This window comes from Mustela nivalis (assembly GCF_964662115.1).
Source record: "Mustela nivalis genome assembly, chromosome: 3".
NCBI classification, from domain to species: domain Eukaryota; kingdom Metazoa; phylum Chordata; class Mammalia; order Carnivora; family Mustelidae; genus Mustela; species Mustela nivalis.
This window is the reverse complement of record NC_139022.1, coordinates 121933364-121946390: the sequence shown is the minus strand read 5'-3', so window position 1 is coordinate 121946390 and position 13027 is coordinate 121933364. Positions and strand designations below refer to the sequence as shown.

The 13027-nt window shown below is 55.1% G+C and overlaps 1 protein-coding gene and 1 long non-coding RNA gene across 3 annotated transcripts; one reads left to right on the top strand and one right to left on the bottom strand.

Moving 5' to 3' along the window:
- Positions 1–1901: 1901 nt before the first annotated feature.
- LOC309861446 lies at positions 1902–9913 on the bottom strand. Of its 2 annotated transcripts, XR_014309945.1 has the most exons (4): positions 9788–9877; positions 8320–8505; positions 7212–7360; positions 1902–2102 (listed from the first exon to the last, which is right to left on the bottom strand). It is a non-coding gene; the product is annotated as an uncharacterized lncRNA (long non-coding RNA). The 2 variants fall into 2 exon arrangements; XR_014309944.1 differs by lacking the exon at positions 8320–8505 and having other exon boundaries at positions 9788–9913.
- On the top strand, positions 6436–10269 carry FOXI1 (forkhead box I1). The gene is made up of 2 exons (XM_082724351.1): positions 6436–7104; positions 8601–10269. Exons 1-2 carry the CDS (start codon positions 6528–6530, stop codon positions 9158–9160), a joined length of 1137 nt encoding a protein of 378 aa, XP_082580477.1. The 5' UTR covers positions 6436–6527; the 3' UTR covers positions 9161–10269.
- The last annotated feature ends 2758 nt before the right edge of the window (positions 10270–13027 follow it).

The following is a 13027-nucleotide window of genomic DNA, read 5'->3' as shown; positions in this document are numbered from 1 at the left end:
ACTCGCTCACAAATGTGCATAGAGCCCAATTCATGCTGAACATCATCCAAAGCCCTGAAAAAACAAAAATCAAAAACAAATACAAAAACAAAACCACACCCGTGCCCTCAAGGGACTGCAGATCGCATAGTGAAGTCAGGCGATACACTGGTCATCGTAGCGAAGGTTGACCCAGTTCTAGGTATGGGGGGAACCAGGGGGAGGAATCCGGGGCCTGGACACCAGAAGGAAGGCTTCCCTGGGGAGGCGGCGCTGAGCTGGTTTTGGAGGGTAAGTCAGGGCTCTCCGGTGGAGAGGAAGGGCATTCCAGACAACCTGAGCAGGCAGGGAGCTGAGGGATCACGAGAGGCTCGCGTGGCCACAACCCGAGGAAGGGCACAGCAAGGGGGCAAGGATGCGGCGGGAGTGGCTGGTGAGGCCAGGTGTGTGCGGGGTCTGGAGTGCTGTGCCAGCCATTGGAGAGGCGAGGTGCAGAGAACCGGCTGCCCACCAGGCAATCTGCACTTAGTAATTTTTGAAACTTCACAACTGCCCTCTGAAGTATAGATTATCATTAGTCCCAGTTTACAGTGAGGAAACAGGCCCAGAGAGGCACAGGCATTTGTCCAGGATCACACAGCTGGAAAGTGGTAGAGCAGGAACTTGATGCTTCAGGCTCCAAGGAACAGGTTGATGAGCAGCAGCTTTCTGAGGGCTGACTCCGGGGACCGGGCTGGCTCCCCAGATCTCTCGCCTCTCTAAGCGGGGTGTGCATCATTGGAGCAGGGATGCCAGGCCTCATCTGCACCTCCTAGGTCAGAATCTCTGGGGCTCTGGGCCCAGGAGAATGCCTCTTAGGGCCTTGAAAACCACAGCTTTGGTCTTCCATTTGCACATGAGGAAACTGAGGCCCACAGGGGCCACCTCAGTCCACAGTAGTCCCAGAATGAAATGAACAAGTGACCAAACCCATAAAGCCACTGCCCCCAGTCTGTATTCTTTACCCAGAGATGGGGGAATGGGAGAAGAGGGGAAGGGGTGAGGGAGTAAAGGAGCTCCTTGTTCTTTGGGTGCAGGACAAAGGCCACTGGTGGCACTGGAGGGGGATCATCAGTGGACAGGGTCACAGCTTCACCTAGCATGGAATCCAACTCTATTGGTTTCCTGTTGCTGGTGTAAAAAATTATCACAAACCTACTGGCTTAAAACAAAACAGATTTACTGTCTTCCTGCTCCTGAGATCAGAAATCCAAAATCAGTCTTATGAAAATCAGGGTGACCATAGGGCTAGTTCCCCAAAGAGACATCAGAGGACGGTGTCTTTTCTTGCCTCTTCCAAACTCTGTAAGCAGAAAGGCATGTGGCCTTCCTTGGCTCCTGGCCACCTTGCTCCCTCCCTGCTTCCTCATCATACCTCCTCTTCTGCTATCACATCTCCCTCTGGCTCCCTCTTGCAAGGGCAGCTGGGACTATGCTGGGCCCACCCAGGCAGTGCAGGCTTATCACTCCCCATGCTCTTCAACTTGATCACTTCTGCAAAGTCCCCTTTATTTTGAAAGAGGACACATTTGCAGATTCTGTGGATCTGCACTGACATCTTATGATGGGGAAGTCATTAGTCTGCCTACCACACTCACAATGAGAAAATTCTCTCCCTTTCCAATTCTCTTCTGATCCTTTTGCCTTCCCCAAGCAGCGTTTTCTCCCTTCCCTAATGCTTGCTCACCTCACCTTCTCACAAAGAGTGAGCCGGCTCGGGCCTGTGCTACCTCAGATCGCTCCTCTGTAAAGTGGGGATGATTCGAGTAGGGACTGAATGAGAACACAGGAATGAATTTGGGCTGTGCCCTGCACGTGTTGGCTCTGAACAGAGATTACTTTTTCTCACCGTATTTATGGCAAGTGATACTGATTACCAGTGATTCATTTCCAGAAATCATATGGAATTTATCTTTAAACTAAATTCATTAGGGCGCCTGGATGGTTCCACTGGTTAAGCGTCTGCTTTCGGCTCCGGTTGTGATCCCGGGGTCCTGGGATCCAGCTCCACATCGGGCTCTCTGCTCAGCGGGGAGTCTGCATCTCCCTCTCCTACTCCCCCTGCTTGTGCTCACTTTCTGTCTCTGTTAAATAAATAAATAAAGCCATAATAAATAAATAAATAAATAAATAAATAAATAAGTAAATCCATTAAGTAGAAAGAAACAAAGAAAGAAAGAAAGGAAGGAGGAGGGAGCGTGAGAGCCAATTTAAAAATTATTAAGTAAATCCAACTATAGGCACTGCACCAAGATGGCAAATCAGGAGTGGGAACCTCAGTGCTGTGTGGCTGCGACAGAGTCCTGCATGCCCCAGAAATGCTACTGTGGAGATGATCAATTTTTGCTGAACAAGTGAAGGATTGATTACCCCCAAGCACTGTATCAGAGGTTTTTCCTGTACTGTCTCGGGCAATCCTGGCAACAGCCTTCTGAGGGAGGTAAGCCTGTTACCCTCTTTTTCCAAACAAGCATTGGCTGGGAGATGAGGAATGGCAAGGCACTCAGAAAACATGACCAGAGCTGTTGGACTCTCATTCCAACTCGTCCAACTGCTGCTTGGCTGACTTTTAAGACATTTTGCCCCATTGACAGTCCAGTTCCCACTATTTCCATTGCAGTGAAATAAAAGTGGTTCCCACCCCCCCCCCCCAAAGGGGCACAATTCCTCCTTGAAGCTGCTGTTCAGTTTGGGACCTTGCCCCTTAAAGGGGCTCAGAAATCCTTGGCCACAGGCTCTTAATGGTCAATGAATCCCTGCACTCCGCTCCCTGCTTTTAAATATATGGCCACCAGAGGGCGGTGTTTAACTTTGTTTCTCCGGCTTCAAGGGCCACCAGAAACCAAAGAGCAGAGAGAGTAGAGAGCCCCAAGATCAGTCAGCCTGGCTGACACCTGGACCAGACTTCCTAAAAGCCCATACCTGGGACAGAGAAGCTGGACCCATGGCAGGCCCCAACATATTCCGAGATGCAGCTCTGGTGTGCAAGAAAGGAAACCCAAAGGACAGCCTGTTTCCTCCCACACTCCTCCACGCCCTGAAAGTCAAGGCCAGAGGTGGGGAGGCCCTGGCCAGCCACGGTCTATGGGGCCTATGCACATTCACCCTTTCTGCAGGCCTTGAGCTGCCTTGAGCTTCTGGACCCGGAAATGCATACAGCTGACCGCTGGGGCACGCACCCTACTCCAGAGGAGGGGCAGGCCTGACACTGACCGGGTGTGGGAGGGCACAAGAGGCTGTGAGCTGCAGCCACCAGACTTGGGGCTAGAGGCTGCACGGGGGCCAGGCCTCCTAAGACATGCCAGGGCCCAGGCGCGACAGGGAGACTCAAGTGAGCCTCCTTTAAAAACCGCCTCTAAGGAAGGGGACCCTGGCAATAGGGAAAGGGTAGATGAGGAGTTTGGGGAAAACGCTCCTGACCAGCCTGGGTGCGAGTGACCTTGTCACCTGATTGGAGTGCCTGTCTCCTGCCGTAGCCATGGAGCTCAAGGCTCCACCTCAAGGGCCTCAAGGACCCATGGGTTCTGGAGAAAGTGTGAGGCAGTTGAGTGAAGAGAAGGAAATGGAAAAACAAGGGTATGAGGGAGGTGGAGGCCACAGAGGTCAGCTGCATGGCTTCAGGAAAGGGGACGGGAGGGGAGCTCATCATCAGCCGCAGAAGGCAGGGGCTGGCTGCGGAGCTGGGGTCTGCCCCAAGCATCCCTCCCTCGGTTCCTCCTTTGTAACTTCACCTGTCTCCCAGCCCCTGCCCACAGGCTGCTAAAAGGGAGGAATTAACCTACAAGGGTGCAAACTGAAGGAGGAATTGTACACCTCAAATGTATGTTGACTAGCGTATATAAAGACTTACAGTCACTGAGTGCTATTCTAGGCACCAATGACTTACGATGGTTACGCCAATCAGCTCACGGGCTGCTCACAGCAACCACGTGGGATCAGATCGTTCCCATTTTCCTTTGAGAAGGCAAGCTGAGGTTAACTAAGTCACTTGTTAAGATTTGCAGTTAGCTTCTCAGCTGGGGTTCAGACCCAAGTCCCCCTGCTCTCAGAGCCTATGTCTGCTGTGAGTCCGTGAGAGAGCCCCTTGCTGGCCTCTACACTGGACTCCCAAAGCAAGTCACCTGTGTGCTTGAGTTTACTACCTAATCAGAAACTGAAAAACAATAATGAAAATCACTTCTGATTTCCATCCAACAATAATAATTCCCAGTTTGGTATTTACATTTATAAATACACATATTAATATATATTTTTACCATAAAATGGCACTTTACAGTCCATTTCATTAAATACTGCTATTAGAACAGAACATCTTTGCATATTACTAAATATTCTACAATCGATTTTTCCATAGCTTCCAAGTATTTCTTCCCTGGGATGATACCCAATTTATTTGACCGATCCCCTCCTATTGGACATTCAGGTTAGTTACAGTTTGTTATAGTTCTACACAATGCTGTGGCGAATTCCCTGAAGAGAGTTTATAGCTCCCTTTAATTCTGCAGGACGAATGATCAGAAGTGGGGGCGCCAGGTTCATTGCCAGGCCTTGGGTCTACATGGGTGGTCTCTAAGGGGCCTGCCTCTTGAAAAGTCATGGCCCAGCCTTCCGCGAACCAGGCCTGGCAGAGACACTTTAAACAAAGATGGGGCCTCTGTGGCTTTACTCTTCTGAAAGAAAGTACATAGTGCACTTACCCTGTGCCTCCCCTGGGCAGTCGGGCCCTTTGGGATCATTTCATTCCCTGCTCCCTGGTGGGGACAAGTGGTTTCTCAGGACCTGGGAGGGTCTCTCCCACTCGGTTTCCTAAGCTCATCCTCTGGGCACCCGTACACTGCAAGGGAGACGCATCCCATGGCACCTGGGTTTCCCGTGGCCTGTCTCCTGATGCGGCTGTAGAGGAGAGCAGGCAGCCTGGCGAGGGTTGGGGGCGCTCCCTGGAAGGCAGCCCCTCCGGCTGGCACAGGGAGCGACCTCCTTCTTCCACCTCAAGGGTCCATGGGGCCTGGACACTTGAGTGAGGGGCAGTTGAATGGGGAGAGTGAAGTAGAGGCAGGAGGGTAGGAGGGAGGTGGTGGCCCCAGAAGCCAGCTGCAGCTTTCTTCCATTCTGATCTGAGGGAGAGACTAGTCAGGCCACTACTAAAGCCTGCTCAGGGACAGCTGCCCATTGTCCTTGCCCCTAGGCCCAGGGCCTGCTGGGGTGAAGAGTAAGTCATCTCCAAGCTTCTGGAGAATGGAGCCCAGAGAGGGGGATACTGGCTGTAAGCTCAGAGCAGAGGAGCTGCTGCCGCTCCTGCTTCTAGAGCCTGAGGCAGAGATGGTGTGAGGGGAATGGCAAGGTGAGGAGTCCAGGGCTCTCCTCCTGCCTCAGCTCTGTAGGGCCCCTATAAGCTGAAACATGAAAGGACTTTGATCAGAGAGGGGCCTGGGGGCCTGCGTGACCCCTGCCCCAGAAAGAACCTTGCATAGGTAAGTTCCTTCTCACTTTTCCCTGAAGCCCATTCACACTCTCTTCCTTCTATTGCTATCTCCCTGCTGCTCCTCCGGGAGAATCCCCAGGTATTGTCCAAGGCCCTCATCAGTGTGCCTTCAGGGTGTGTGTGTGTGTGTGTGTGTGTGTGTGTGTGTATGTGTCTGCGTGTCTGTACACGGAGGGTACCTATAACCAAACGACTGGAAATCTGGCCATAGGCAAGGTTCCTCTCTGCTCTTCTGATTCTCCAGGGCCAGGTTCTTTCCTGGGACCTCCAGAAAGTGTGTCTTCTCTTCAGAAGACCCAAAGATGTGGCTTCTGATGAAGTCCACATCCGGTCTGGGTGAGGGGTTCTGAGAATGGGGAGTCAGGATGGGACAGGGGAGAGAGAGAGAGATACAGAGGAAATGAGAGACAGGAGTGAAAGGGAGTGGGAGAGAGGCCGAGACAGACAGGAGGTGATCATGAAGGAACAGAGAAGTAGAAAGAGACGGAAACAAACTCCGAGGAAGAGAGAGAGAAGGGAGGGGGGGAGGGACAGAGAGGTGGCCAGAGCAGTGCTTAGAAAAGAAACACGGAAGGGGGGAGGAAGAACAGGGAAAGAACCTGTGATAGCGAGAAGGCAGGAGAGAGACTGAGATGCAGAGGGGCTGGCCAGAGTGCGGGTGACGGAGAAGGGGAAGAGAACACAATGAAAGGAAAACAAGAGGAACCAAGTGAGGAGAAAGGCAGGAGAGAAAGGGGGGAAACAGGAGCTGGGAGACAGAGGCAAGAGGGGCGCCCTAGGCACTGGGGACACCAGCCACAGGACCAGTCTGAGCACGCACAGTGGCCCTGGCCCAAGGCCCTTTCCTGGTGTCTGGCAGGGCTGTAGGAGGAGGGGCCGGCACGCAGAAGGTGGCCGCCCCTGGGTGGGGCCCGCAGGCCAAGCCCGCAGGGGTATAAGTCGGAGGCTGGGCCAGCCGAGCACCTGTCAGGGACAGCTCCCTGGTGCAGGTGCCAGACAGGTGGCTCCGGCCGAGCCCAACCCCAGCATGAGCTCCTTCGACCTCCCGGCACCGTCCCCAGCTCGCTGCAGCCCCCAGTTCCCCAGCATCGGCCAGGAGCCCCCCGAGATGAGCCTTTACCATGAGAACTTCTTCTACCCACAGGGCGTGCCCAGCCCTCAGCGCCCCCCCTCCTTTGAGGGGGGTGGCGAGTACGGGGCCACCCCCAACCCCTACCTCTGGCTCAATGGGCCGGCCATGACTCCACCGCCCTACCTGCCGGGCACCAACGCCAGCCCCTTCCTGCCCCAGGCCTACGGTGTGCAGAGGCAGCTGCTGCCCGGTATGTCTGGGCTGGGGGGCGGCGACCTGGGCTGGCTGCCCATCCCCTCGCAGGAGGAGCTGATGAAGCTGGTGCGGCCCCCCTATTCCTACTCGGCTCTCATTGCCATGGCCATCCACGGGGCGCCCGACAAGCGCCTCACCCTCAGCCAGATCTACCAGTACGTGGCCGACAACTTCCCCTTCTACAACAAGAGCAAGGCCGGCTGGCAGAATTCCATCCGCCACAACCTGTCTCTCAATGACTGCTTCAAGAAGGTGCCCCGTGATGAGGACGACCCAGGTAAGGGAGCTGCCGGGGCAGTGTGGGGCCGGGGGAGCCAGCCTCTGATGCCCCCAAGGAAGTCTCCTGTCATTCCTCCCCAGCACCCCATTCTAGAAAGTTCTTACCTGGCTGTGTCCCCTGAGACAGGGGGCTGAGGGTTGTCAGCAGTGAAGGAGCCTCGGAGAGCCCTGGAGGCAGGGTTTTGATCCTGGTTGCACCACTGAGCGTTTAGTCACTCTAGGCATTTTAGATCTCTGAGCCTCAGTTTCCCCATCTGAAAAACAGGGATGGTAACTGTGACTCCTTTGCAGGCCTGTGATGGGGGGCATAAGAGAATGCATGCAAGGGTTTGGGTGCTTGCAAACGCCCAAGAGTCCACAGTAATTGTGATCACTCTGAGTCCCGGGCACCCAGCTCATAGGAAGTCCCTAGGAGGATTTGGACGTGGCAAGGCCCAAGTGCACTCAGACCCCTGGGGAGAAATCTGAATTGGTCAGACACACAGGAAGAGCCACATTGTGCTGCCTGCTCAGTTGCATACTCTTAACCCACCCCTGCCGGCGGCTCTGGCGGAACCCATTGTCCAGATGAGGGGAGTGACACTCAGCGAGGAAGCAGCCTGCCCAAGGTCACCCAGAGTGGAGAGAAAGCCCTGGAGCCTGAATCTGAATGGAGGTCTCTCTAACACCAAAGACTACCAACTTTTCCTTTTTAATGATGAATTTCTTTTTTTTTTTTTTTATGATGAATTTCTATAATGCAGGGACATTCAGAATATATTAAATACTCAGATATGCATTTCCCAGAATTAAAGTCTGTTCTTGTGCCCCCATGGGAAGCCAGGGCATGGCTCAAAGCCCCACCTCCGGCTGCTAGGAGGCTAGCAGGCACAGGGCTAGGGGCCCCCCAGGGAGGGTGAGTGTCCAGTTCCATGACTGGCCTCACCCACAGGCCCAGCTCAGGCCCTCCCTCCAGAAGGCACCTCCTGGTGACAGGCACCCCCTACACATCCAGCATCAGCCTGAGGAAGAAGGGAGGGGTATAACAGGTCCACTTTTCAGACCAGGAAACTGAGGCTTGCCCAGAGTCCCTCAGCCAGTTAGGAGAAAAGCCAGGACTCAAGTCCATCCTCAGACTCCCTGACCAAAACATTCAGGGAGCTCTAAAGTGTTTCCCGAGTTCTCTTTCATGTCAGCCATGGAAGAAGGCCCTCCCTCTCCATTCCCCTAGTACCCGAACTTCTTCCAGAAGGCCGCACTGCGAGTGCTCTCCTGGCTGACGCCTCTGTGTCCCCAGAGTGCCCAGTTGTGAGGCGAGGGTGGAAGAGAGATGCTGGCCCGTGGTGTGTGGCCAGTGCGTGCGAGTCCTCTGTCTCTCCGCCCGTGCCTTCTCTTCTGTCTTCCGCACGGTTTGCTTGGCCTTTAGTTGACAGCAATTTAAAAAAAAAAAAAAAAAAAAACAGGAGCAAAGTATTTTGTCCACCGCTCGGCTTACTCCTTCCCCTTTTGTGCCAGGCAAAGGGAATTACTGGACCCTGGACCCCAACTGTGAAAAGATGTTCGATAATGGAAATTTCCGCAGGAAGAGGAAGAGAAAATCGGATGTTTCCTCCAGCACGGGATCCCTGGCCTCCGAGAAGACGGAGAACAGCCTCCTGGCGGGCAGCCCCAAGACGGCAGAGGCCCAGGACATCCTGGACAGTGCTTCACCGGGGACCACCGGCTCCCCAGAGAAGCCACCCTCCCCTCCCCCACCGGGCACCCCCTGCCTCAACAGCTTCCTCTCCACCATGACCGCCTACGTGAGCGGGTCGAGCCCGGCGAGCCGCCCTGTGGCAACACCGGGACTGAGTCCTGAGCCCACGGACAAGATGGGGCAGAACTTGCTGAACTTCAGCTCGTACACCCCACTCACCAACCTCAGCGGCCACGGGGGCGGGGGCGAGTGGGCCAACCCTATGCCTGCCAATGCTCTCGGCTACGGAGGCTCTGTCCTCAACCAGTTCAGTCCCCATTTCTACAACAGCATCAACACGAACAGTGTCCTCTACCCCAGGGAGGGCACCGAGGTCTAGAACAGAGCAGCCCCCGAACCTGCTGGACACATGGAGAAGAAAAGCAGTCGAGACCTCCCGTGCCAGCGTCATTGCTGTCCAAGACCTCTGACCTGCCCGGACAGACACAGAAAGCTCAGGAATTCGGCCTTTTTCTAGAACACAGTGTGGACCTTCTGTTTATCTCACGTACACACACACACACACACACACACACACACACGCCAACTCTGGAGCCTGGTAACAGTAATCACGGGGACCATCTGTGGAGTCTATGCGCCACGTGCTGTCTTAGGCTCTTTAAAGGCGTAATCACACTCATATTTACAGGCATCCTGTGAGGGTCCAGTGAACCTCTTCGTTGAGCAGATGAGGAAACCGAGGCTCCAGGAAGTTAAGTACCTTTCCCAGGATCTCACACACTAGTAAGTGGCAGCGCCGTGGCTGGAGTCCAGGTCTCTTTGGGCCCCGAAGTCTGGGCCGCAGAGGCAGGGATGCGGCCAGTGGGGGAGCAGCTAGGGAAGGGCCCCGTGAAAGCGGCTTACGGCAAGCACCCCCTCTACCGTCCGGCTGCCCGTCAGAATTCCGCCCCAGCCCCGGGCTCATCTCGTCCTGCTCTAAGTCCTTATTCCGTGGTTCCCAGCTTACCTGTAGATACTCCCTTTGCTGCCACTCGAGGAGGGACGCCCAAGCCCCTGAAGGACGGTGTGTGCCCCCTCTCCCTCCGTGAGGGACACAGCTTCCCCTGCCCCAGAGCCCATGAACGGGGCAGCGGGGAGGAACGGTGGGCCGCCTGCCCACGCCCCAGCCCTGTGTCCGCCTACAAGATCGTGTAAAGCCCAGCTTCCTGCGTGCGCGTCATGGACCAGTGAGCCGGAAGTGGCTGGCTCTTCCAAGAGAAACAAGGGTGCATGAGTGCTTCCTTTTTTATGGCCTGGGAGAGGTGCACGTCCGAGAAAACAAGGCCTCAAAGAAGGGGGCTGTGGCCCCCTGCACGGGGCCCCCCGCCTGTGCCCCTGAGACACTCTTTTTATATGTACTTTACATGCCTGTGATGTGTCATCATGACACACGCTGGGAAGTGTTTTTGTTTTCTTATTTTCTTTTGAATTAAAAAATTTTAAAAAGCACCATGTGCATCCCTTCCTTATGAGTTTTCCCGTCTTCTAGCTGCTGGGCAATGAAACACGGAGCCAAATGCATCCTGGAGCCAAAGGCTTTTGGGACAGGAGGCAGAGAGAGAATGGGCAGCAAGGCTTTTATTGTCCTCCCCACTGGCGCAGAGACAGGGCAAAGGTCCCCAGTGACAAAAGGGACACATGCAAGGATGGGGTAGGTGCGTGAAGGAACCTGTCTATACCGCACTCAGGGCAAGGACTGGGCACGTCCCGGTCCTTGTCACTCAGGCCAGCCTCATAGCTGTACTGAGGATGTAATCCCTCTAACGACCCAAAGAAGGGGTGGCACTGGTCTCCTTATACAGAGGAGAAAACTGAGGATCGGGGAGGGGGGTACAACCCCTTGCCTGGAGTCCATGGCCAGTCCATGCCCAGGGCATCTGGCTGAGGTACCTGAGACATGGCTATGCCCTGTGGCAACGACAACGATTCTCTGAGGGCTGGAGGCTGACACCGGGCCACCTGCTTGGCAGGTGGGAGCTCTTCAATGCCCACAGCAGCCCCCGGTGTGTGCACTGTGATTCCCCGGGCTAGGGCACGGTGCACACCAGAGGATTGTGCATGGTGGCTGGAAGCTGCAGACTTGTCTCCCGGGGTGTGCATGAGGAGGGCTCCAGTCCGAGGCCCCCTGCACAAGCTCCCTGAGTCCCACTCAGACTCGGGCAGGGGCGCCCTTTCCCTGGAGCATCTGAGGTTGGATGGGAGCAGCAGAGGTCAGATGGGAGCTGCAACAGTCACAACAGCAACAAGGACAATCTTGTAACACTCATGGCAGTTTAGCCTGTGTCAGGACTCTGCCTGCTTTATTGCATTTAATCCTCAGAACGAACGGGAGCCACTGTATTATCTCCATGTTACAGGGGAGAAAACTGAGTCCCAGAGAGGTTCTCTAACTTGACCCAGGACCCGCAGCCAGAGTCCAAGGCCCAGGGACTCCGCTGAGGCTGAAGCTCTCCCCGCTGTGCTGCATGCTGGGAGCCCAGGACTCCCCAAGAGCAAACTCAGGACAGCTGTGCAGAGAAAGGCGGGCCTCCCTGGAAACCCTGCAGACCCTTTCCTGCCCAATCCCTCTCCGCAGGGAGCCGGACTTCTGGTGGCAGAGGCAGCAGAGGTGGCTGAGGGAGGTAGAAGGAGGTGACACAGTGTCAGCTGGTAAAAGCCACAGAAAACTCCCCACAGGCTGAGCCCTTGTTGCACAGACAGGACACATGAGGCTGAGGTAAGAAGGGACTTCACACGTGTCACCAGGGAGACAGGGCAGAGGCAGAGACGACTTGCAGGTCTTCAAGCCCGGACCAGGATTTTTTGTCACACTAGACCCCACTGCCGCCAAGTGTGCCTCAGCTGACCCTGCAATCCACCCTCCGTTTTGATCATGGCTCCCCTGCACCACAGGCCGCACCCCTTCCCCAGCAGGCACCGGGTGGGAAGGGGGCCTGGAGACCCCAACCTGGTTGAGGAGGTGGTGGTGGCTTAGAATGGAAGCCACAGCTTCCAAACATCCTCTTCAGCTATGTAGCAGGGACAGCAGTGAGCAGAATGTCTGTAGGGCTGTGACAACGCAGAGACCGGCCAGCTCTGGAGTGCGGGGAGCTCCAGGTGGCCGGCCGGGAGCTCAGGGAAAGGACACACAAGAGGCCCAGGTCGAGAGGAGGACATCTGGTCAGCTTACACTGGTGGCTTCCTACACCTCTTTTGGTTCTCTTCCTCTGAGAAGAAATGAGAGCAGGAGAGAGGATGAGGGAGGCCGGCTCATCCAGCAAGCACGCACGCCTGCGCAGAGCGCTCTGGCTGGCCGTTGCGTTTATGACCATCCCCCTACAGTCTGGCTCTGCATGGACCACATGGCCTCCAAGACCCATGCAGGGTCTCATAAGAGGGCTTGCTGTGCGTTAGACAGCCCGGGAAGCCTGTGTGGAAGAGCCTTCAGTTCGCGCCCTCTCCCCCAATATCATGCTCCCAAGCTCCCAAACTTAAAAGGTGACCCTAGAGGTAGGTAATGTCTATGGAGCACCTAGTATGTGGCCAGCACCATGGGGATTCGGAGATTTAGGAATGAGCAGGACATGGGCCCACCCTAAAAGGGCTCCTGGGCTGGCAGAGAGACAGACAAGGAAACACCTTAGCCCAGCTCCGGGGGGGCATGTGCTCTGCTGGGCACAGAGGGGGCCTAACACAGGGGAGGGGGTCAGGCAGGCTTGCTGGAGTCCACGACACCTGAACTAGGTCTTTAAGGACCAGTAGGGAGAAGGACAAGACCGAAAGTCACACTGAGGTCCCTGAAGGGCCGTGCCATCTCCCCTCCTGCTCTATGGTACAGCCCGAGTCCCCAGAACAGAGTTCAGACAGAGTCCCTGCTTTGCAGGACAGCAGGCACAGAGACTATAGAACAGCTTACAAAGTCAACTGGCTACCAATGAGACACGCCTGCAAACCCCAGCAGCCGAGAAGAGCAAAGAAGTCCCACGGGGGCGGGGGGGGGGAGGCGGAATGAGGACACATACATGTCACAAAGGGAACACCCCTCCTATAGGAAGATCTCGGACAAGTGAAGATAAAGGTTTTCCCAGCAGAAAATCTATTTTCATCAAAGAACCAATGCAAATGGACAATATCCATATGAAAAGATACCTAGTCTCTCTAATGATTAAAGGAATGTGGAAGAAAGCAAGGATAATATGCCTTCTCCACCACCCAGGCTAGAGCCACC